The 25475-nt window shown below is 44.9% G+C and overlaps 1 protein-coding gene across 10 annotated transcripts in view; it reads left to right on the plus strand.

Annotated features, from left to right (window-relative positions):
• Nucleotides 1–25475, plus strand: part of DNAH11 (dynein axonemal heavy chain 11) — a 302015-nt gene that overhangs the window by 243339 nt on the left and 33201 nt on the right. For 7 of the 10 annotated variants that reach the window (XR_011976511.1, XM_072650882.1, XM_072650883.1 and 4 more), the window contains 8 exons: nucleotides 1143–1312; nucleotides 3597–3832; nucleotides 6279–6401; nucleotides 11338–11409; nucleotides 17322–17526; nucleotides 18266–18430; nucleotides 21305–21445; nucleotides 22639–22809. Coding sequence is in view for 9 of the 10 variants with exons in the window: in XM_072650882.1 (XP_072506983.1) it covers nucleotides 1143–1312; nucleotides 3597–3832; nucleotides 6279–6401; nucleotides 11338–11409; nucleotides 17322–17526; nucleotides 18266–18430; nucleotides 21305–21445; nucleotides 22639–22809 (1283 nt within the window). In the remaining variant the exon portion in view is untranslated. Of the gene's footprint in view, nucleotides 1–1142; nucleotides 1313–3596; nucleotides 3833–6278; nucleotides 6402–11337; nucleotides 11410–17321; nucleotides 17527–18265; nucleotides 18431–21304; nucleotides 21446–22604; nucleotides 22810–25475 lie in introns of those variants that run through there. The other 3 variants (XM_072650884.1, XM_072650885.1, XM_072650890.1) reach the window with 2 other exon arrangements.

Consider the following 25475-nt stretch of genomic DNA (forward strand, 5'->3'; position numbering starts at 1 on the left):
GAATTCAGTCCAATATCCCCTTGCCTCTCATACAGCTGACTCATACTGAACCTGAATTCCACTAAACCTCCATAACTTTTTCAGAATAAAAATTCTGTCCAGCCATGTCTCTCCTAATTTACATCTCAAAGCTGATTTTTTTATACCCAAATATAGGACTTGAGATTGATTCCTATTGAATTTCTTCTTATTAAATTTATCCCAATGTTCTTGTGTGGCAAGATCCTTTGGGATCCTGTTTCCATCATCCACAGGGTTAGCTCTCCCTCTTAGGTTTTTGTCCTCCATAGATTTGATCATCATAATATCATTTTATCCAAGTCACTGATAAAATGACTCCCCATCAAAGGGCCCAGTACGGACTCCTGGAGCACTCTCGTGTCCCGTGATAACTCCAACAACAAAATCATTTGTTCTCCCTCCTTTGTCCTTCACCCGAGTACCCTCCACTCTCATTCCTGGATTTTCTCACATACCTTCTTATTACACAATGTCGTTCCCCACTCCCCACACCTGTACGTAGACTTTTTCTTTTGAATAAACTATGCCCATCTCGAGAAATATAGATTCCAACTCATCCACTCTCAGTAATACCTCAGAGGTCAGATTTGTCCCCTTGAATTTGGACTCTGCATTCCTCTTGCTTATTGCCAAAACAGAGCTTTAAATCTGGGAAGGCACCTATGAGGTCATATGGTCCAACTCATCATGCAGATGACAAAACGGTGCCCTAGAAAGAGAATTGCCCATGAAAGTGTCCGAGCTATAATTTGAACCCAGGTCCCCTGGGTCCAAGGCCAGAATGCTTGCCTCTATGTTGCACTTTCTCATTTTCAAACACAACATAGTAGCCCTGCAGAGCAGAAGCCGGGGTGTCTTGCCTGCAGCCTCTGTCAGAACCCTGGGTCCCTTTACAAACGGGAAAGCAATTGAGAGAGGAATGATGGAAAACGAAAGGAAAGGGGAATTTTGACCTTGGAAAGTCAGGTAGAAGAAGGTTAATAGCAGAAGATAACACTTTTCCGAGAAAGAAATGGGTTAAATACTGTGCAAGATTGACTGTTACTTTGGTAGCAGGTTCAGAAACTGATTGGCTTCTATCGCATCTCTCCATGATAACTCAGAACTTTTCTCTCAGTCAGAGAAGATCCGCTGGGGTCAGTCCATTACGTCCTTTGAGGCCCAAGAGACTACGCTCTGTGGAGACGTCCTTCTGACAGCCGCATTTGTGTCTTACGTTGGGTATTTCACAAAACGTTACCGACATGAGCTGGTTGAATGCAAGTGGATTCCTTTCCTGAAGTCACAGAAGGTACATTGAGCGTCTTCGTTGGGTGGGGGCAGAGTGGACACCTTGAGTAGAAGGTCCAGCTTCCAGAAAGGCTCCTTTATCTAAAGGATTTCCGAGGTCCTGAGCATTCGTACTGACTGGTGAGGAGAGCAACATCCAGGCATGTTTTCAAGAGGGAAAGGGAAATTTCATAAGAAGTAAAGATAATATAATTAATTATATTTAATTATAATATTATTATTAATAAATATTTTATTATATATTATATTAATCGTGATTAATATAATTAATTCACATTAGTGCCTTAGAGTTGATGAAGGTCAATACTATCAGTATTGTTATTCTCATTTTACATTTAAGGAAACTGAGTCTCAGAATGACCAATTTTGCCTGACTTCACATGTATAATCAATATTAGGTGGCTTGCCCCCTCCAGGAGTATGGCATGGGAGTGGGGGGAGAAAGGGAGAGACTTTGGAACTCAAAAAAAGTGAATGTTAAAAAAATTTAATTGGGAAATATTTAACAAAATAAATTATATTTTTTTAAAAAAAAGAAAGAATGGTTAAATGAGTTGCATGTGCCTCAAGGATTATATGGTTCTCAGGGCAGGACATGAACCTATTTTGCCATATTCTAGGAGACTGGGCATCTGGAATTTGGACCTGAAAGGGACCTTAGAGATAATGAAATCTAGCCCTCTCATTTTACAAAAGAAAGTCAGAGAAGTGACCTGATTTGCCCAAAGTAATAAGTTCAGAGTGGGGATTCGAACACAAGCCCTTTGCTCTTTTTATTAGACCAGAATGCTTTCTTACTATGTCACCTAATTTCTCTAGAGATGTAATAGTAAATAGCATGTCGCTGACTCTGGGAAATCAGGAGAGGTATAACTAGAGCTGGACAACTGGAACTCTGACCCAGGGCAGTAAAATTGGCTGGGGAGGGGAGTATGTAAATATGTGGACTGCGTTCCTTCAGAAACAAGATAGTGACATGAGGTAATAAACCTTCTTGCACATGAAGTTTGTCTTGGTCACTTTCATTATTTTCATTTCACGAATCTCCAAGTTGACTCAGTATATTTTGTGCTGCTTTTTCTTAGCATGGATAATGCAGGTTACAAGCTGTAGAATTAAAACTGTAGAGCCAGAAATGATCTCTTCACTTTTCTCTCTGAATTACTTTTCTTTAACCCAGTTCCCCAGTGCTGGTCCCTTTTGTGGCATCTACCTCCTGCATGCTTGCATTGAGTGGACTTCCTGTTGAACTTATTTCTCTGTGTCCTCAGTCATTATCCAGAGTCTCTCCACAGACCTTCTCTGTGTCATGGAGATGATTCAGTAGCTTCTTCCAGACAAAGTCTATCCCACACCGTGTTCTTTTTTCTTGACGTGTTTCTTCACTTCTTCCTTGGAGCCAGTGTCTCTTACCTTCACTGGCCTTAGAGTATTTGGTTATGAAACGAAGAGGGGGAGCAATGATCAGATTTGTGGATGACACAGTTTAGAAGGTGCACCCAGCACAGTGGAGGACCACATCAGGATTCCAGATGTTCTTAACAGGCAGACTTAAGATATTTGAGTTTTGTCCTTAAATGAAGATAATAGTTTTGGGGTTTTTTTTCTATACATGAGTTCCATTTCACTTCAATGCTTAGAACAAGTGTATCAGCCAGTAGGCAGGAGGAGTTTCCTCTCCAGAGAGGAAGCTCCAAATCCTCTGCTTCTCCCAGTGGGTCCATCCCATCTGTCCATGTGCAATCCTTGGTGATCTCCATCATTTCTGATGTCTTACCTGGTGGTTCTGAACCTGGCTGAAAATGTTCTCAGTGGCCCCAAAGACCTGTTTCACACAATATTGAATCTGGAGGATTCCACACACATGAAAAGAATCTTGACCAGACTGGACCATGTAGCAGCCCCCTTCATGTTTCTTCTGTTTCTTCTTCACAGTCAACCAGATGGGAAAGGAGGAGATGGGGAGAGAAAGGGGCTCAAACCAGCCTAGCACCAGGTAGCTTCCAAGTCTAACAGACCAGACCACTCTTGCTGCTCTGTTGTTTCTACACTACTGAGAGCACAGGTGCTGGTTGTATCCCATAATATGATGCCCCCAGCAAAGCCCTAGTTGTCTTATCCTAGTGACAATTCCATTGTGCTCAGTGGTCCACAGGATGAACAGACTTTCCTTCCCTTCCAGTAACACTCTCTTGGCTTGAGTTTCATGGCTTGTTGCAGCAGTTAGCCTTGTCTTCTAATGCTACAACCTTTACAACTCATCACATGTGACTCTGGTCTTCAAGGTTCCCATCCCCATAACAGCAGGCCTGGATCTGATCACCATGTTGACAGACGATGCCACTGTGGCCACTTGGAACAATGAAGGGCTGCCCAGTGATCAGATGTCTACTGAAAACGCCACCATCCTTACTCATGCCGAACGCTGGCCCCTGATGATCGATCCACAGCAGCAGGGGATTAAATGGATCAAGAATAAATACGGGACTGACCTTAGAATCCTCCGTCTGGGCCAGAAAGGGTATGCAAACTTGGAAACCAAAGCTGTCCACATTTGTGCCTCTGAGGGGGTCTTCTCCTTGCTTCTAGAGACTCACTGTTTGTTAGAACCAATGACACCTTTGAAACAGAGCAGCATCCCATGTATTAATGAACCTACTTTTGGCAATGTGGACCAAGGGCTGCCCTTGGAGCCACGAGGGCTTGGGTTCAAGACCTGTTTCTGATGCATACTGGCTGTGTGACCCTGGTCAAGTCACAACCTCACAGAGCTTTAGGCAACTCTGTGTATGTATGTGTATATGTGTACATGTATGTATGAGAATATACATATGGAGGTGTACATAAAAATATATGCCCATGTATGTAGCAGATTTATTGCATCTATTATATATACATATATATTCCACATAGTTCAGTAAGATATGCTTTTTCAATACTTTCATCATCCATTCAGCAATGAATAAGCCAACAAGTTACAGAGGCCATCTGGCCTGCAAGGGTAGAGGGAGTTCATTCCATCAGTGAAATCCCAGGGGCAGCCCCCAGCCTTGTCTTGGTGTGCTTGTAAAGGTAGTTCATACTGAGCTTGCCACTTTCAGTTTGCTGACAGTGAAATAAGGTTGATGTTGGAGCAAGGAATGAGTGTCTGGGTCTTCTCAGACCTGGGCCAGGAAGACGCAGTGTAGTGAGAGGCCCTTCTTCAGATCATTACCAGAAGTGTGTGCATAGTACATTGAAGCCAAGTGGTGTGGGTAGAACAAAATCTGTTTTGGTCCAGTCCTATGATTCTGGAGATGTAGGGAATTCCCAGTGAGGAAAGTCCCTCCCCTGATGCAGGTAAGCATCTGCACTACCATATGGAGTCTTAAAGAGTTGCCCATAGCATTGAGAGGTTAAGTGATTTATCCAAGGTCACTTAACCACTGGGGCTTAGGCCAGGTCTTCTGACACTGAGGCCAACCTTTTTTCTTCCATGACACACTGCCTCTACTGTACCAGATGTTCAGGTCTAGCCCTCACCTACAGTGTGGTTCAATCCTAGCTCACAGTGCCCCTGGGCTCCCAGCAGAGCACAAGCTCTGGCAGGTCCTGCCATGCTGGATAAAGACAGAGAAAAGGGTTAGACAAGAGAGGGGACTCCCAGAATGGCAGAGTCCCAGACACACACCCCTCAACCCAAGGCTTCCTGTCTTTGAGGCCGGTTTTCTACATAAGCTGGTTTAGCAGCTGGAAGGATTTCCAATATGGCCCCAGTGAACATCCTGCCCAAACAAGGGAGGTAGGTGGTGCAAAACCCAAAGGTATCAATAAACATTTTGTTTAAACACTTGAAAGAGCCCTCAGTGCCTCCCACCTATCAAAGTTTGTCATTTCATATTCAGGCCCCTGCAGGACCAAGGCAAAGGGCTCTTCCACACTATCCTTCTTAATCTAATTCCTCCTTCTGATAAAATTTTTAGTGATATATTGACTCCTTAGCTGCATCAAAATGTGTCTTAATGAAAATTATTTCCTAAAAAATTCCAGCTCCATCCCAACTAAGTTCAGAACTGACCTCAAATTGATGCTTTTTTCTGTCTTAGCAGTTCTTGGGGATGATCTGTTGAGATGGAGGGGTGTTTCCACCTGGGTAGTGGTGGGAGGGAGCCCACTGACACATGGCAAAATCCTTGAAGTGCTACAATAAGTACTTGTGACAGCAGTCATCACAGCCCCATCGCTGTAATGAGCAGCAGTGGATTTCTGAAGACATTTTCAGCTCTAGTGATGGACTCTGTGTACATTAACCATTTATAAATGGAACCTGATTGAGTGTTCAGTAATGCATGCTTATATACCTAGCCTGAAGAATGAAACACACATTTGGCCATGGGCAATGTGAGGATTTGTTTTGCGTGATTATGAAAATTTGTTAGGAGGATTTCCTTTTTTTCTCTCCCTTCCTTTAAGTGGAGAGAGGGGGACAAAGGAATAAATGTTTGTGCACTGAAAAAATAAAATTGAATCAAAAATAACTAGAAGGCCGACACGATGCAACTTTGTGTCCCCCACTAAAGTGGGGTGCCATACTGGGCCTCCAAAGGCCAGGCCAGTGGAGTTAAGCAAGTTTAAAGGACTTCAAAGGGGGGCCTGGTAACAGAGAGGTAGTCTAGCTCAGTACAGAGAAGTATAGCCCAAGCCTGGCCACCCAAAGATGTCTTTGGGGATGGGAATCACTCTTCAAGGCAGTCTTGTTCCAAGTGTTGGAACAATGGCAGTCTGTCTGAGTATAGGGCGTGCATACCCATACCCATAGCAAAGTTTCTTGAAATTAAAAGTTAGTTTTTTTCTCAGCTCGTTATTGATGTTACCTCATTATAAATGCCTCTCATTTAATGCAGGATGGATTGTAGATCAAATTTTTCATTTATTTTTTAAGCATGAACCTTCCCAGTTCATAGTTTCAATTTTTGCTGAATCCTCAGGTTTTTGAATGCCATTGAAAATGCTCTGGCTTTTGGGGATGTCACGCTCATCGAAAACCTGGATGAAACAATTGATCCAGTCCTTGATCCACTGCTGGGGAGGAACACAATTAAGCGGGGGAAGTAAGTATCCTTGTATTCCTCAAATATTCTAGATTTGAGTCAAGTTGTCTGGGTCTAGACCTGACACAACCACTTGAGTCTTATGTGGGGATTTCAATTTCGTGACACTAACAGTCCCCAAAGCCATGCCATGACTAGTCCAGAGACCAAAATACTTCAAGCTCTCCTCCGCATTTAAAATGCTGGAAGAAGTGAAAATGTAGGATTTAGTTTTTAAAGATATTTTAGAAAGAGATTCTGGGACACTCTATCAGAATTCTGACTGAGCAGTCAGATACCTTGTCAGATGTCTAGATAGCCCCATCAATGGATTATGTAAGGAGTCAGAAGAATGGGAAAGGCCTCAAGTGGGAGAGAGTGGTTTCCCATAAGGCCATTCTACTCTCGTGCCCAATGGCTCACATGAGCACCAAGCATTCCCCAGTGCATTCTCTCCAATGGACCAATAGGAATGGACATTCTAGGTCTCCTATCAAGGAAAGCCTAAGTGTGGATCTGGAAAGGACTTTAGAGTTTATCCCACCTTCTGGGGCCAAGAGAGATCTTGGGTTTAGAGGTGGAGGAGTCTTCAGGGTCATCTAGTCCAAACGCTCCATTTTGCAGAGGAGAGAACTAAGGCTCAGAGACATGAAGTAACTAGTCCACAGTCCTATAGCTATTAGTAAGTGGGACGACTCTCCCAAGATTGCACAGTCAGCGACAGCTGCAAGATTAGAACTCGAGTCCTTTGACTCCAACTACTATATTCAGTTTCCCCAGTTTGTCTCCCTCTCTCTCTCACCTTGCATATAGACAGAGAATCAGCATTACTTGAAGCATATAGGTGATGGGAGCTCATTTTTATACTCCTTTCCTTTTCCCTTTTCCTCATTTGCCCTTGTTTTCCCCTCCCTCCTTTTTTCTCACCTAGGTGTATTTGGCAACACCACATACACACACACACATACACACACACACACACACACACACACACACACATACACCTACCTCTTTTGAGGTCTCACTAATATCCAACAAACATCAGTGAAAATAGACTGACTTAAACATAGCTCCATTAGTTGGTTTACACAAGAGTAACCACTTCTGCTTTAAGGATCCTGTAGCTGATTAGTAAATTATTTATTGTGAAAGCTATGATGCATAAAGTCAATCTGTCTGCAGTGACTGACAAGCTGTAATTGTTTAATAAACCAGCATGCACTCAGACATAAATTTAGAATAACTTAATAAGCCATTTGATAAATCCTGCAACCGTTAACATAAAGTCATCATAATTGCAACCGTTGCTGATGTATTAAGAATATAATGTTGCAGTATACGGCATCCCAAGAATAGGGTACTTATGAGGGAAGGCTCTCATGAACCCCTCCAAAGATGGGGGGCAGTAGGTCTCCTTATTCTGTAGCTCATGTTCTTTGACTTCAGCCTCAATGTCACGACTATAGGAGAGTGACCTCAAATTTTCCTCTTTCCTCTGATTTCGTTGGGTTTTGGACAAATGGAGGCTCCTAGGGAGATGGGTAACTGGGACAGAAAAAAACTAAGATTATTCAAAGGTCTTTACAAAGATCAGCAAGAGGGAGCATCATGAGAAGAGACATGAGATCTCAGTGGTTCTGGAGGAGTGAGTTACTTTGGTCACATGTGTTCTTCCTGTAAGAACCTAAGTTGGTACCTGTCTTCCCCTAGATTCTCCATATATTTGTAGAAGAGTGTGTCCCAGGGAATGTTTGATAGCCACAGTTCTAACTATACCATCTTAGCAAGCAGATACATAAAGAGATCAAGTGTGTATTAAGCACTTACTGTATGCCTGACATTGCGCTACAAACACAAGCAAAAAGACAATCCTTACCCTCAAGAAATGAGAAAGGCAGCAAATAATCACAAGCTGAAATGGAGGAGGAGGAGGAGGAGGAGGAGGAAGAGAGGGAGGACTTTGCACAGGGGCAAAGGCAAGAAGTATTCCAATGACTCATGGGCTGGGCTGGGATTGGAGTGAGCATAGCTGGTATGGGAACTTCCTTAAATGGAAATTCTAGGAAAGAACCCCCTAATCAGAAGAGGATATCATGGAGTGGAGGGATGGTCAGCATGAGAAGTCTGCTTGGGCAGAAATTGAGAAATACTCTGAAAAGTCATGGTCTCATTCAGGCTCAGGGTTAGAGTCAGAGGCACAGATGTCTTTGTTCTGTACTAATTGTGTCTACTGACTAACTTTGACAGATAAGCTCACTGATCGGGGCCTATGAACAAGAGTTGTAGGCGTATGGACCCATATGTATGTTGAAACTTGAGAGAAGTTCTACCCCTGGGAATCCAACATGTAAACCTATGAGTATCCTGTTGGGAAGGTAGCCAAGAAGGTGGAATATATAGTCCAATCTCCTCATTTTACAGATGAGGAAGCTAGGATTCAGAGAAGAGATATTATTTGTTCAAGGTCATATAGGTAGTAAACGACAGAGGTGAAATTTGAACTCAGAATCTGTGCCTTTGAATGCAGCACTCTAGGCACTGGAGAAAGCATGGGTAAAGTCACATGGGTAGGAGATGGGTGCATTTGGTAACCATTCAGGAGGAAAAGCAAGCAGATGAACATTCCACTCTCTAATTGATTCCCTCAATTAAGTGTAAACCCTTTGAGGGTGGAGATTATTCCTCTTCTGTTATGGTACCAAGTGCCTGTCACACAGTAGATGTCTAATAAAGATTTGTTTGATGGCTCACACACTCTGCTTCTTCTCTCAGACCTTTGTTGACTGTTCATTTCTCTTGTAGGGTTGTCAATCTAATACCCACAACGGACAACTATTATTCTTAGTGTTTTCCACTTGGAGACTTGCTGCTGCTGATGCTTTGCCCCTCCCTCCAAAGTCAGTGGGTCTGTGCCTAGAAGGAGCTTTGCTTTCCCTTGTTTTTCTCCTTTTAAAGTTTCAGTTACTGGTGATTGTTTCTTCGATAGCTGGCATTTGTTTTTTTTCCCTAATAACACAAGTCGGGAAAGATAGATACAGGCATAGTCCAAAAGTTAAAGTTCATGAATAATTGGAATGTTGTGGAGTATGGAGTAATGAATACTAATTACTCCTTTCATGTTGGACAGCTCCCCGAGGACCGATCCATCAGCCCAGACTTTCATTTGGTTCTGGTAATGGTTTCATCAATAGTACATTAATTCTGTGTTTGAAAAGATATACAGTGGGACCTGACCCACTCAGGAGCTACCACTGTCATAAAGCAGCTACAGTCCAACAACTATGGGGTAATTACAAATAATTAAATCCACTGAGCTTCAGACAATCCTAATTCTAAGTAAAATATATTTTATGGTGTCAATCGACAGAAAACATGGCGGGGAAGATTTATCAAAGTGTCCTCTTTCCAAAGCAAATTTGCTGACTTTTACGTGTGAGGACTCGAAGAAGTTACTTCACACAACACAAAGTTCTGTTTCTTCACTCTGCCCAAGATTCCCATTCCACAAGACAAGACTGTGTGAGGCGCTTTCTTCATGGAAAGCACTAGGGGTTCAAAGATAAATTGGCCCTTCCCTTGAAAATCTCAAATTCTCCTGGAGAGTGGGAAGTAGGGAGAGAAACACAATATATTCAGTAGATAGAGAAGAATTTAATGAGGTAGAGGTCACTAAGAAAATGTGAGAAATAAGGCTTAAGGAGGAGGTGGTTTAGCAGTTGAGCTGGGAATGAAGTCAGGGATCCAGGGATCTGAGGTGAAGAGAGAGAGAGTGTTTTAGGCATGGCTCTTCTAGATACACCTGTACAAAGGCTGGATATGGGATATTGAATTCAGGGAAAAGCAAGTGTGAAGGGTACTAATCAGTCTAGAGTAGTAAGCTGGAGCCAAAGGTCAAGCTGAGAGTTTGAGGGGGAGGGAAATACACAGCAAAGTAGCACCTACAATGTGCCAGGTATCATGTTAAGCTCTGGACCTGTATTATCTCTTTGCATTTTTTCATTTGTCTAATTCTTTCTACGATCCCCATCCCTTAACCTCCTAACACTTTAATCAAACCATTCTGATGTTTCAAACCAACCCAGTCATACCATATTCCAGAATCCCTGGAAAACTAGTTAAAACTTGAATTTGGGCAGTGAATATTTGGAATTTCTTAGGTTTCAAAAGCTAATTTTTCCTTTTTGTTTAATGTACCTTTTAATGAGCTCATAAAAATAGTACGTACTTAAAAATGAATCACTGACCTCACTAATGAAAAGTCATTTTTGACCATGAGCATCTAAATTTCCTTTTTGTGGAAATATGTTCAGGGCTCTCTATACCCTGTGAGTTGCACACTTTTTTTCCCCTCCCCTTCAGTGGACAGATTTCCCAGATGGTCAGGTCAATACAACAAGCAGTTAGAACAACCACAACCACTACCAACATCGCCACCATCACCACCACAAGAGCCAAACCAACAATGGCCAGAACCACCACTCCCAACACAATGGCCATCATCATCACCACCACCCCCCACCATCATTATATAGCATTTATTCTGTTCCAGGCTCTTACATAGTCACACTTCATACTTTTTGGATTCTGTATTTTTTTGACCTGTTAGATCCTAAATGTCTTTCCATTTCTCTTTATCTTCATTCTCCCTATCCACCTTGGTAGTATCCCATTTCAATGTCATTTCTAACTCTACCCCACTCCCAAGGGTCCCCTTTGCTCCACTCCCAACAGTTTCGACCCTGGGACCTTATTGCATCTTGCTTGGACTGTCGCCATGGCCTCCTGGTTGGTCTCTCCACAGTCACCAGAGTGGTTTTCCGAAAGCACATGGGTGACCATGTCTTGTCCTCTGTTCAGTGAACTGCAAATGTGGACTTCTTGGTTTGGCATTTAAAGGTTTTTGTAACCTGACCCCAACATACCTTTCTGGCCTTATCGGTCCTTATTTTTCTTCCAGCCATTCCTGCCTTCTTACTGTTCACCTCACACATGACACACCATCTTCCTTTGCCTCACAACAACCTGGGAGGTAGGTCTTATTATTGTCCCCATTTTAAAGATGAGAAAACAGAAGCACAAAGAGGTTAAGTGACTTTCCACACAGCCACTAAGTATCTGCTCCATCTACCTGTTTCCACTCCATCTTCTGTTTCTGATAGCATTTTATTATATTGTTTTTAACTATTTTGTGGGGAATTAAAGCCCATGACAAAGTAAAACACCCACACCCACATGTCCACTAAATATGATGTGAGCTGAGAATCCTATGAGTCTCTAACCCAAGAGCACTGACCTGAGAGTAGGAAGATTTGATTTCAGATCCCAGTTCCAAATCTAACTTGGCAAATTGCTTCCTCATCTGTAAAAAGAGAATAATTGTAATTAGACTCTCATAGGGTTGTTTGGAGGGGAAGGGCTTCTCCATAATGCACAAAATGGCAGAACTGGCGGTTTTGTCATCATTTTGTTACTGAATATCTCTAACCTGAAAAGAAAATGATCAACTGAGATGTTCATTTGTTTTTTTTTTTAAGTTTCGACTTTGTTTTCTATACGAAAACACCTGGCAAACACAGATTTGTGTGTGTGTGTGTGTGTATGTGTGTGTGTGTGTGTGTGTGTGTGTGTGTGTGTGTGTGTGTGTGTGTTCCCCTTATTCTATTGGAGGAGCCTTTCTGCCCCGAGGAGGAACACGTTAGTTCTTACCTGTTTGGAACAGCAAGACAGTGGGCTCGTTTCTATTCAGAACTTTGCTCCTTGCCCCTGAGTACCCCACTGCTGGGTAGTTTTTTGCCATATCCTTTCTTCCTGAGTTGGGCTTGACCAAGGCCCCTCCTGCTGAGGTTGCTAAGTAACCACTCTTCGCCTCTGTTTCCCTCGTCCACATCCATTCTGTTGCCCTCCCTCCCTAGCGGCTGGAGGTCACTAGTCCAATCGAAACCCCTTTAATTTGGAGCAGCAGGGTTGGCCGTGAGGCTTTTAGAAGCCCATTGAAAAGTTTCTTGCATGAGTTTTGCATGTGAGAGCATGTGTGTTTGGGAGGGGAGGCCGCACCCTCCACCCCTGCCCCAGTGGGTGGATTTTATTGAATTTTCTAGGAAGCCCCCTCCTGCCTTTTTGCCTTTATAGAAATACGCTGAAAAGCATTGGCAGATTGTCTGCACCGTGTTTTCCATCAGGCAGTTGTATAAAGGTCATCTGGTATTCTTTTTAGACCTGTGGAAACTGAGGTTGCGGCTTGCCCAGGATTAGATAGGAAGTGTCTGAGACAGGATTCAAACTCACGTCTTCACTGTACCACACTGCCCTCCCCTGCTGAGTTTCACTGGCTTTGGATCATCGGATTTAGCAATAAAAGACACCCTAGAGACCACCAGGCCCAACTTCCTCATTCTACTGATGAAGAAACTTAGTCTCCAAAGATCAAGTGACTTGCCCAGGGCCTCACAGCTAGCTGGTGTCTGTGATGGGACTCGAACCCATGTCTTCCTGCCTTAAAGTCCAAATCCTTCTCCGCTATAGTCATTGAATCCCACACTCTCTAGCTTCAGAGAGGCTCTTTCCTCTTCTCTGATTACTGGAGAGATGCATGAGGGCTATTTTCTACAGAAGGGGAAGTTGAGACCCAGAGAGTAGAAGGGCAAGTTACTTTAACCTTCTGGGCCTCAGTTTCCTCTTCTGTAAAAAATGAGGAGGTTGGAAAGTCATCATTCTATAGCCTCTTCTTGAAAACAGCTAACATTCAGAGCCAGCTACCTGTCCAAGACAAGCCATTCCCTGCTGGGATCATTTTTTATTGATGGGAAGGTTTTTTTTCCTTACAACAAGCCTGCAGCATGATGTGGCTGCCAAGAAACCTATGGAATCCTGGGCTTTGCTAAGAGAAACCTGGTGTCCAAGAGCAGGGAGGTGACACTTCTGGTGTTCTTGGTTCTGGTCTGATTCCAGTGAGAGTCTAGCATTCTGTTCTGGGGATGAACCAGAAAAATTAGGGGCAGCCAGGATGGGGAAGGGCCCCAGTATACTGCCATATGAGATGACTGAAAGAATCAGAGAAGACTGACGAGGGTCCCAAGAGCCATCCTCGAGTGTTTGAGAGCTCCTTCTGCAAGCACAGGAGAGCGGGTCTAAGAGAAGCAGCTGGAGTGCAAAAAAGGAAAGTGAGGCAGGATGTCAGGGCAAACTTCACAGGCATCCAAGTGGATTGTCTGAGTGGAGTGTCTGCCCTTGCTGAACGTCTTTACTCCAAAGCCTAACGACCACTGGGGAGGTTGTAGGGAGGACTTCTGTCCAGAGTAAGGCGAGCTCAGCATAGATGCTTTGAGATCCCTGGTGTTGTCTACATCTGCCTTTACACCTTTCATCCCTTGCTTCTTGTTCTGCCCTGAGGCCAAACAGGACAACCCTTCAAACGTGCTAATAAGTAAAAATAGAGTCTTCTCTTCTGGCTAAACGTGGAACCAAAGGCCTACCTGGAGAAGTGAGCTTTGTTCTGGCAGCCCTTCTAGGAAAATGTGGGTGCACACAAAAATAGATGGAGAGAAGGAGTGAAGGATTGAACATCCCCACAAGGAAGGAGCTACTTGGAGGATGTACGAGTTTGATTATGGAAGAAAATAAAACCATCCCACCCTTAGAGGCTCACTTTCTTGGGCATCAGGAAAGACTTCCTGGAGGAGGCAGCCCCTCAGCAGAGCTGGAGGAGAGGGAGGGATGAATTCCAGGCCTGAGAAACTGCTTCTACACAGATACAGGAGATGGAGCAGCAGGAAAGTCCCTTGGAATGGGATGGGGTCAGGTATGCATTTGACTTTAAATGCCAGATGCTGGAGTAGGAACTTTGTCCTGGGCAATCTGGAGCCAGTAGAGTCAATAGGCAGACCTGTGCTTTAAACACTCTGTGTTGTCAGGGTCAGGCTCTGCCTGAGTCCCTGGCTTCAAAGGATTCTTTTCCCTCGGCAGTGTCATTTTAGGAATGGCTGGGCCAAGCTGGCACAGCCAGGATGGTGAAGACCCTCCACTTCCATTCTTGGGAGATTGGTGGAGGGAATCAGGGGGGTATAACCTGGAAAATAGAAGACCCAAGGGTGAAGTGCTAGGCATCTCAGGGGATCAGTAGGGCAGGCGTGTGAGGAGAGATCTGTTTCATTTTGCTTGACCACAGAAGGCAGTCCTGGGAGTCACTGTGGGTGGACATTGCCATGAGGTAGATTGTGGCTTTGTGGAAAGAACAGGGAGGTCATGAAGAGAGCCATCCTCAGATGGGTGAAGCTGAGGGTTCCCTGCACTGTCTTCAGGCAGAGGCCACATGACCATGGTTCAGGCCTGTCACAGGGCCTGGCACACGCATGTTACTTAGTCAATGCTACTGACTTGTCGCAGGTACTGATTAGACCAACTTAGTCACTGAGGTTTCTTCTACCTCCTCTGATTCTATGATTCTGTGTAAAGGCTGGTGTTATGTATGATCCTTCTAAAGAAGCATGGCACTCATTCAGTTCAATTCAATGTTGATAAACACTTGGCTCCTATGATGTGCAAGGCATTATGTCCACAATGTATGTGCATACTTTAGGGCTAATGGTCCTGCCCTCAATAGCATGTGTATTCTGAGTTGTTTTTCCAGAAATGGAGAAAGCTTAGGGCTAAATCATCCAGGCGCTCTCGTGTGGTCCCCCTTAGGACCAACTGGGAGGCTAATAAAAGTCAGAAGTGATGGACTCATGGTTAGGAAACAGCACCCAAGGTCACTGGTATCCTGGGATTGTGGAAAGACAGTGGGACCAAGAGTCAGGAGCCTTTAGCACTAATCCCACCTCAACCACCAACCAGAGGTGTGACTTTAGCCAGATCTCTATCTTCCGGGGCCTGTGCCTCCTAATCAATCCAAAGACTAGACCAGGGCCATAGATTTTGAGCTAGAAAGGACCCTCAGAGGTCATTGATCCTCTTGCCTCTCATTTTACAAAAAACATAAAAGGAGGGAAATAATTGACCCAACGGCATACTTATAATAAATGGTAGAGCTGGGATTTGAACCCAGGTTTCTGACTCCAGATGAAGTGCTTTTCCCAGGGAATCTCTCTACATTCTCTTCCAGATCTAAAGTCTGGGTAGAGAATGTGTGACTTTGATCTCCTTAACTACATGATCTAACAAACTAACCCACCACCGTATTTGTCCTAGAGATGATAAAAATAGTTTGCTATCCATCCCCTGACAGCCTGAGAGGCGTCTCTCCTCCTCAAGAATGTGCCAGACCAGTCACTTTCCTACCTGTCTCTCCCTTGACTTTGTCCGGCCTCGGAGCCCCTTGGCTGTCCCCTCCATCCTCAACGTCGTACCCTTAGGATAGATGTCTTTCACAGGGACGCACGGTGATTCTGTTCGGCCTTTCCCACCCCTCTGCTTAACACAGTTGTTGCATAAATCTTTCGAATCACAAGAGAGCGTTCTTGGTCAGTTTAATTCTCCCGGCTTGGCAATTAACAAAAAATTAACCTAGCAGCAATGATAAAACCCACTGAGTCATTAGGCATTTTTTGTCTTTCATAGACCATAAACATACCAATTGAAGATAATTGATTATCCCCAGGAAATTTTTTAAAAAATCACAAAACTATGAAATGTGTTTCAGAGCAAGACTTAAAATGGCAATTCATAGCCAGACCTCCCCCTTCTTCCATTCACGTAGCATTGGGCCCTTGGTACTATCTGACCCCTCGCAGGACACACTGCCCTTTCTACCTCCTCTTGCACAGGCTGGGTTTCAGGAGGGAGGCTACTGTGTATCTCTGAAGGTGAAAGAGAGAATTCTTCTTCCTCTCTGGTTCCTCCTAGTTACACTTCATCTGGGGCTTGAGGACTCATTCAGAGAATCTCAAAGGTGAAAGGGGCCTCATTGACCTAGGTCTAGTCCAGCCCACACCAGAAAAAAGAGCTCTGTACAGCCTACCCAACAGCTGGTCATTCAGTCTTTACTTGAATACTTCTAGTGACGGAGAGCTCCTTACCTCTTCAGGAAGAAGCCCATTCTGTTTTGAGATGGTCTTGTGGTTGTTTTGACACCAAGTCTAACCTCTGGCAGTTCTGCCCATTGCTCCTGGTCCTGCCCTTTGGGAAAGGATGAATCTGTCTCCCTTTGACCTGATTCCCTTTCAGACAATTGAAGACAACTATCATGTCTCCCATGAGTCTTCAGTTCTTTAGGATAAATGCCCCCAGTTCCTTCACATAATCCTCACCTGACTAGGACTCGTGGCCCTTTTCTGGCCTCACTGCCTCCTTTGGACACTGTAACCTGTCAACAACCTTTCTCAAATACAATGCGCAAAATCTCCCCTCCTTGGATACTAGAGGAAGCATAGATCTTTTGCCAAGCTACCCCAAAAATGGGAGCTGGGGAAAATTTTGAGTGTGCATCTTGATTTCTAAGATAAAAAATTTGCCATACTCACTAAGTCAATCAACAAACATTTCTTAAGCACTCGCCATGTGTTGGGAACTGTCCTGGGCCCTGGGGACACAAAGACATATGTGAAACAATTTGTCTCAAAGGAGCTGACATGCCAACCAGGTTCATAAATTAGAGCTCAAATGGACCTTAGAGGCCAAATCCACAACACTCCCATTTTACAGAAGAGGAAACTGAGGCAATGGAAGTTAAGTGGCTTGCCCAGGGTCACACAGATAGTAAGGACATGAGGCAGGATTTGAACTCTGGGCTTCCTGTCTCCAGGCCAGTACTCTATCCACTGTGGTGCCACCTTGAGGACTCATGCCCTTGGCGGTTAGGAGTAGTAGGGGAGAGTTCTGTCTTATGGGGACTGTGAAGCCTTCTTGGGTATCTGATTGCAAGCCATGGTGGGGCCGAAGGTTAAGGGTGATGACCAGGTGTGCGCTTCCTCTGAGTCTCTGTGTCCATGCCCACCCATCCCCCAGGTTCATCAGGCTCGGAGACAGAGAATGTGAGTTCCACCCAAGCTTCCGGCTCATCCTGCACACCAAACTGGCCAATCCTCATTACAAACCTGAGCTCCAGGCTCAGACCACCCTGCTCAACTTCACTGTCACTGAGGATGGACTGGAGGCCCAGCTGTTGGCAGATGTGGTCAGCATGGAAAGGCCTGACCTAGAAAAACTCAAGGTAAGAAAGTCAGCATGGCCTAGAGATGGGGAACAAACAGGTTTGAGAGCCAGGAAGACCGGGTTCAACTCTTCCATGTGACCCAGGACAAATCACTTAACCTCTCAGCCTAGGCAGCTCTCCAGGATGGGAGGGTGCCTGCCTCCTTTTTAGGAAGAAGTTCCCTACCCAAGAAGATCACAGCTGCCATCCCTTTCCCCCATGGCTCGCATGTGCCAGGAGTGAGGACATGGAGGAGCTGCACTCCTGGAGTTCCCACTCTAAGTAGGGACATGGGGCCAGTTTAGACACTGGGGACCGCTGACTTTATTGAGGAACCTGGGGAGCATAAGGGAGGGAGCTGTCCAGAGGGAGGAAGGATGATTCTGGGTAACTCTGATAACTGACCTCAAGGATGGGGCAGGTCTCTGTCTGGATTTTGAAGGCCAGAAAGCATTGACCAACCATGAATACTTGGCCAGTGTGGGCCAAGCAGAGTTGTAAAGTAGGTAGTCACAAACTTGTAGCCCAGAGGAACCTCAGAGACCCTAAGATCACAAACTGGGAAATGGACAGGGCCTTAGAGGCCATCGAGCATGGTGACCATGGCCCAGACAGGTAACTGGTCCAAGGTAATATAAATGACCCAATCCAGTCATTTGATTGACTCAAATGCCAGTTGACCTGCTTGCCTATCCAGGGAGAATAACAGAGAGCCGCCTTTTTTTTCTCCCCTTTCTTCTTTCTGAACTTTTGTTAGTCACTTCTGACAAAGCAGCAGAATAACTTCAAGATTGAGCTGAAGCACCTGGAAGATGATCTCCTCCTCCATCTGTCCACAGCGGAGGGAAACTTCCTGGACAACACCGAGCTGGTGGAGAAGCTGGAAACCACCAAGTCAACCGCGGCAGAGATAGAGCTCAAGGTAGGCGCCCAGAGGAGAGTCGATGTGGACGGACCAGGGCTGCAGGGGCCAGGGGCTACCGAGTCCAGCCCCTCTATTCCACATGGAGGAAACTAAGGTTCAGAGAGGGGAGCATCAGAAGTGAGATTTGAACACAGGTCCTCACAGCTTTCATCACATACAAATCACTGACTTGTATTGGTGGAGGGGGTTTTCTCAGCCTCTCCTGACACTGAAGAAATCACAGGTCTAGTCTCTATCAATATAAGTGTATAGATACATGTATGAATATGTATATACACGTGTCACCATATGTGTATCAACACCATACATATATATATATTTAGAGAGATTTCAAGAATTACCACATTTTATAATGTTCTAATTGGTGTTCTTATCTTGAGTAGCGAATTTAAATAGTACCTATGTGTGCATATATACATACACATGTATATATTAGTATGTAGGTGTATGCATATGTATACACACATGTATTCACATGTAGGCTTGAATTCAATACTCAAAATGAGAAAATCTGCATTCTTATCTTGAGTATCAAATTCCAATAACACACACCTATGTTTGTGTGTATGTGTATACCCACACCCCTCTGAGCTTTAGTTTCTAAAGAGAGAGAGATAGAGACAGAGAAACACAAAGAGAGGGGAGGATTCAAAGCCCACTTCTGACATTTACTGCCTGTAAACCTTGGCTATGTCCCTCAGCTCCCTCATCTGTAGAGTAATTGGGTGAGATCAGAGGTTTTCTTGGGTCCCTTTGGGCTATCACGATGGAGGGTGGGCTCCTGCTTGGCACCAGTCAGAGGCCCCTGAGGTCCCGCCCAGCTCCAAGATTTTATCCAGTCTTTCTGTGACAGCCCATTGCTCAGGAGAATGTGTCCTGAGCTTTCTGGGAGTTGGGGAAGAGAAGCAAAGATCTGCAGGGACAGGAGGACTTATCAAGGGAAACATACACAGGCTACTGGTTCTGAGGACACCAGCCCTAACCCACAGCCTCCCCAGCCCACAGCAGGGGTTCCTGAGTGCCCAGCTGCCGCCATGTTTTTGCAGGTCAAATACAAAATTTTCAAACATACTGAATTTTTAAGAATCCCAACCCTGAAACTGGAGACCAGGAGGCCCCATGGACACATTTCTCTGTCTCCACGGGAAGGCTCAGGGTAGTACAGAAAGTAAAATCCTAGCTTTGAAATCAATATTTTAAATATTGGCTCAGTGGCCACGGAGTCTACCCCAACGTCTCCCCTTACAACATCCCTCTGGAGTCACAACCAGACTGCTCTGGGGAGGGGCGCCCATCGGCCCCTGAGGCAGCTCATTCCTCTGCAAGACGGCTCTGATTGTTAGAGACTTTTCCTAACATAAAAGCCTAAATCTGCATCTTCGTAGGGCTCCTGGTTCTGCTGCCCTCTGGGACCAAGAAGAACAAGGCTAATCCCTCTTGCAAGTGACAAGCCTCCAAATTGGGGAGGACAGCTCCCATGTTCCCCACCCCTCAGTTATTCTGTTCCATTGTCCTGCCTCTGGGAGGTTCCAGACATCCCTCTCTATTATGTATCACTGTGTCCCCTCTCAGGACCCCCAGGATTAGGCAGATCTCAGAAAAGACTCCAGGCAGAGGAGGGGAAGGGCTTGGAAAAATATGATGTCTTTGATCAAAATCTAGTCCTGCAGAAAAGAAGCAAATGTTCAATTACTCAAATAGAAATGAATGAGCTAGCTTTTCTTTTATGGAAGCTCTGAATATGCCCAGAGGCTAACCCAGAGGCATAATCTAAATACAATTCTCTGGGACTTTCCGATGAACCACAGAAGATAGTCAGGACTGATAGAAAAGCTTTTTTTTTCTCTCTCTCTTTTTAGTCTAGTGTGGTTATTGGGTGTATTTACTGTTGACCTTGGTTGGACTAGAATACCTTGCTGGCCAATAAAGTTGTTGGCATGGAATTGACCCAGCAGCATTTTAATAGGCATTCCTGGGTCCAAGGAAGTGTTTCTAAGCTGAGGCTGGCCAAGTCAAAGGCCCCTTTAATCGACCTCTCCCCTCTCCCTGCAAAATCGCAAACAACCACAGTAACATCAAGCTTGTTTTCTTTCCATAACTTAATACCCACAATGGATATGCTCTTCCCAGCATGGGCCTTCCCTCTAGTGACGGAGACTGCCATCCCTCCATGACCATTCACCTTGTGCATCTTTATAAGTCTGCCACAACTCTGCTCAACAACATGAACAGTCAGAACATGTAAGATAATTCATGGCCCTACTGGACGGCCTCATGGTTTAGCAATAGGGTGTTGACCCTAGAGTCAGGAAGACCTGAGACCTTTACTAAGCTGTGTGATCCTGGACAAGTGATTTGAGTGCTATTTGCCTCAGTTTCCTCAACTGTAAAATGGGGATAATAATAGCACCCACCTACCATGGGTTGTTGTAAGGATAAAATGAGCTAATACCCATTATTTTTGTTATTTTCTAAAGTCAGTTCTTAATCCAACCCCCTTCGTTTTTACAGATGAGGAAACCAGGACTCTGGAGTATAAATGGCTGATCCCAGTTCACATTTGAGCCCTGGTCCTCTGACCCTAGGACCTTGGTTCTTTGCTCTGTGCCACCTTGCCCTCACCATTTCTAACAGCCAGACCTACCCTCCATTCTCTCTCCCTACTCTGTTCAAACAACAAAATAACAGTGCATGTTGGAGCGTATGAATGCATCTGTCTCTGAGACACTCCAGCATCTGGCTCGGTCCACAGTCCATATTTTATGTCCGTCCTGATCTCTCATTTTAAATATGTCACCTCCTCATTCAGGTCATAACAGGAGGCACCAAGAATGAGCTGATTTGTTTTCTAAATGTATCCCCCCCATACAGGTGGCCGAAGGCAAAGAGAATGAAGCCCAAATTAACGAAGCCAGGGATTGTTACAGGCCGGTGGCCAGCAGAGCAGCCCTTTTGTACTTTGTGGTCAGCGACCTCCGGAAAATCAGCCCTCTCTACCAGTTCTCTTTGAAGGTGAGGTCATGTTTGCCAGTGCCCTTGTAAAAGATGGCATGTTAGCCTGCTTCCCTCTGGAAGCCCGGGGCTTGCTCTTACAAAGCAGAGACTGCCATCAGCAGAGGCCCTGTGAGGTATGGAAACAGCTCCTCTGCCCCTACCCTAGCCCAGCCCCTTCCCCACTTGTGCTCAGAAGGCTCATTACCATTTTACGTTTCTAATTTTCCACAAAACAAGTCAGCTAATTGCACTCGAGGGACGACAAAAGAGGACGTTTTTGCCTCCGCCAAAACAGAGGTTTGACTTTGTATTAATTTTTCTGTATACTTGGGATTTACTCCTCTGTGCATGTGCTGAATTCCCAAAGTGGAAGGGGCAGAGAAGGCTGTGGGCTTGTTTGACTGGTTTTCAGTCTTCCAGTCCTTAGCATGCTGTTTCACATACAGATAGTCCAGAACCAGCAAGTATTTAGTAAACACCTAAACGTGCCAAGCACTGTGCTGAGTATGGGCAACAGAGACAAAAGTGGAAGGGCTCCTGGTCTCATGAAGAAGCCTGTAGTCTGATTTAATAAACGTTTATTGGATTGAATCAGATTGTACTCTCCTCAAGGTGGGAAAAGTCACAGAAAAATTAGGGGTGAGACAGAGGAGAGGGAGAGAGCTAGAGACAGAGACAAAGACAGAGACAAAGAGACAGAGGGAGATGGACAGGGAGAAGGTGGGTGACATTTGTGGTTCACAGTTTGAGGAAGTCTTTTCTAGCACCAACAGCTAGAGCCACCAACCAGCCCGATGACAGGGGTTCTTCCCCTTCCCCCACCATTCAGTGCCTGAGATTTGGGGTACCCCTGAGACAGCACTGGCCTGTTTTTTTTTACTTTCTTTTCAATTAACAAGAATTTATTTTCCCTCCCTTTCATCTTCCTCTACAGTAATTAGAAAACAAATGAGTAGAGCCAAGCAAAACAAAGTCCCATATTCATTATTGGCCCCATTTTCAAGGGAAGGAAATCAATGCAGGCATAGCCCAGACTTGACAAGCATTACAGAGGAGAGATGTATGCTAGAACCTAAATGGCTAAGAACCAAGAATTCTCTCCTCCTGCCTGCGTGTCTTTTGTCACCATAAAATACCCTGATTCCCCAACCTGAATGCCATGCGCTTGCCATTGCAGAGAACTTCCTAAGAGAACCTTCACCTATCCACAGGCTTTCAACACCCTCTTCCATAAAGCCATCAGGCAGTCGGGAAAGGCAGAGGATACCCAGGAGCGCATCTCCAACTTGATGGAAAGCATCACCTACTCTGTTTTCCTTAATACCAGTCAGGCACTGTTTGAGAAGGACAAGCTCACCTTCCTCTCTCAGATGACTTTTCAGGTAGGAAAGAGTGTCCAGCGAAGGTTCCTGTAATAATCAATCAGGTGAATGTGTAGGCTGCTCTGCTGTATCCAGAGATGTAGTCTAGGGCTGCATTGGGTGTCTGATCATTTCCTGATGGTAACTCCTTAAGGTGTCTGCTGTAGGCTGAAGAGTTTAGTTTAGGGATGGATGGATGGATGGATGGATGGATGGATGGATGGATGGATGGGTGGATGGGTGCATGAAAAGTATTTATTAAGCAGTTCCTCCCACAAACCATCCCTCAAGGAATCTCCTCTAGACCAGGCCTAAGAATTCCAGACCCACTGCAGAACAGACCTCTGCCTGAGGGAAGACTCAAAAACCACTATTTCCTGGAAACTTCCTGCTCCACAGTTGACCAGGATAGTTATTAAGCTTGTTCTGGTCCCAAGGCTCAGGAGGCTTGAGGGATAGGATGTACAACCAACTCACCTTTCCAGGTTTTTCTGGTCATCCTACAGCTATTTAAAGAGATGAGAAAGAATAGATTACCTTTCACCTAATGAGGTCACAGCATTTTATCATCTTAACTGTACTAAATGGGGCAGCTAGGAGACACCACAGCACACAGAGTGCTGGGCCTCTAGTCAGAATGGCTGATGATCTTCAGAGATCAAATCCAGCCTCAGACCCTTTCTAGCTGTGTGACCCTGAGCTAGTCACTTCACCCTATTTGCCTCATTTTTCTCATTTGTAAAATGAGCTGGAGAAGGAAATGGCTAACTGCTCCAGTAGGAAGACTCAGACACAACTGAAAAATGACCAAGCAACAAACACTATGTTAAATGGGACCAGCTGAATTGACCTAGTGACCAGTAGAGTGCAAACATGGTAGCCCAGGCCTCACCATCTCAGCTGCCAAAGCCTAGTCTTGTGTCTAGTCCCATTTTCTCTTCTTCAGAGGCTCCAGTGAGAATGGTTAGTGGAATGAGAGGAAGCTGTAAAAGACCCCATAAGACAGGGAGGTCAAGAGGGCAGTAGGGGGCGGGGAGGAAATTTGGAATCTGGGACCAGAGCTTTGCCATTTACTGTCTGCGTGACCTTGGGCCAGTCCCTAATCTGACCCTTCCTTCCTCTTCCACCTTTTCACAATTTGCTCTCCCTCCATGCACTCTCTGGTGTAGACATCATGGCCTCCTTGACTTCCCTAATACATGGTTGCCCATCATCATCATCCATGCCGGGAATACACTTTCTCCCAATCTCTGCCTCTGGCGATGCTGGGCTTTCTTCAGGACTCACTTCAGGTCCCACCTTCTCTAGGAGGCCTTTTTTCCTCCTCCTCTGCCCCTAGACTCTCAGCATCTCCCTCCCCATCCCCAAAGTTACCTTCTCTCTGTTTTGTCTGGATTTTATTTATCCCTGTCTCTATGCATGTTGTCTTCTGTGTTGGAGTCCAACACCATCTGCAGTGCCTGAAACATAGTTAGCTTTTAATAAATGCCTATACATTGCTTGGCTGGATAGTTTTCCATAAACTAAGATTTACTTACGCAGTTTTGTAATTCATTTTGCAAAATCAGATTGAGAGCATCATCATCCCCCCACTTGAAATGTAGAAAGTAATTATTACTCTAGACATAATCCATGTATGATTACTCTTGTGGTCAAGAACTTAAGTTCTAAGCTTATTCCAGGTTTTACCAACAACCATCTGGTCCAGCTGGTCCCCCAAAAGGAATCTCCCACCATAACATATCGCCGTACCTGATAAGGGGCTATAGACTTCTAATGAGAGAGAAGTCACCATCTTCCAAGGCAGCTCAGTCCATCCTTGAACAGTTCCCATGATTAGAAATTCTTCCTGACATCAATCCTAAGTTTGCCTTTTTGAAATCTCATTATTTTGCCCTCTGGTACCAAGCAGGACAAGGCTAACTTTTTTTTCCCATACTTGAAGTCAACCATCCTATCTATTCAATGTAGGACCAATGGACCTAGGTTCAAGTCTGAGCCCAGCTACTGATTACCTGTGTAATCTTGTCAAATCCTTTGACCTCCCCAGGCCTCAGTTTCCCCATCTGTAAAATGAGGAGGTTGAAATAGATGACCTCCCATGTCCCTTGTAGAGCTAAGACCATGGTCTCTGGACACTGCCTAATCAAAAATGAGCTTTGCCCTATACTCCCCCCATCCCAGATCCTTTGCTAAATCCCTACCCTTCTATTAGCTCTCAGCCCCCCCCCCCCCCCCCCCCACTAAGATCGATTTTCTATACCCAGCCTAAAGAATTTCTGCTGGAGGACCAACACATAAAGTCAGCCTTGCCTTCTGGGGGGGCGGGGTTTCATCTGAGTGGATGCTGACTTTTTTTGCCCTTGGTACCACACATTCTAAGATAAGTTCTGTCATTTAGTTCTACCTGTAGAAAATCATTCCCCACCCTTTGCTAATAGGTACTGAGGAGTTGGAATTGCTCTGCCTTCATCAGTGATGCCTTTTTAATTTTTTTTAGTTAGATTTCCATTACTGGTTTAAAAATATTGGCACCATTGAAAACGCTTTTGGGAAGCCAGAGAAGGTACAACTGGTGGAGTTCTCCGATTAGCACACTTGGTCCTGCTTATTCACTCCCACCGATTAAGTGGTGAATGCTGTAAGGGAGGAGTGACTGGGAGGAAAACCTAACGACCTTTTTTCCA

Source organism: Notamacropus eugenii, chromosome 3, assembly GCF_028372415.1.
Source record: "Notamacropus eugenii isolate mMacEug1 chromosome 3, mMacEug1.pri_v2, whole genome shotgun sequence".
NCBI classification, from domain to species: domain Eukaryota; kingdom Metazoa; phylum Chordata; class Mammalia; order Diprotodontia; family Macropodidae; genus Notamacropus; species Notamacropus eugenii.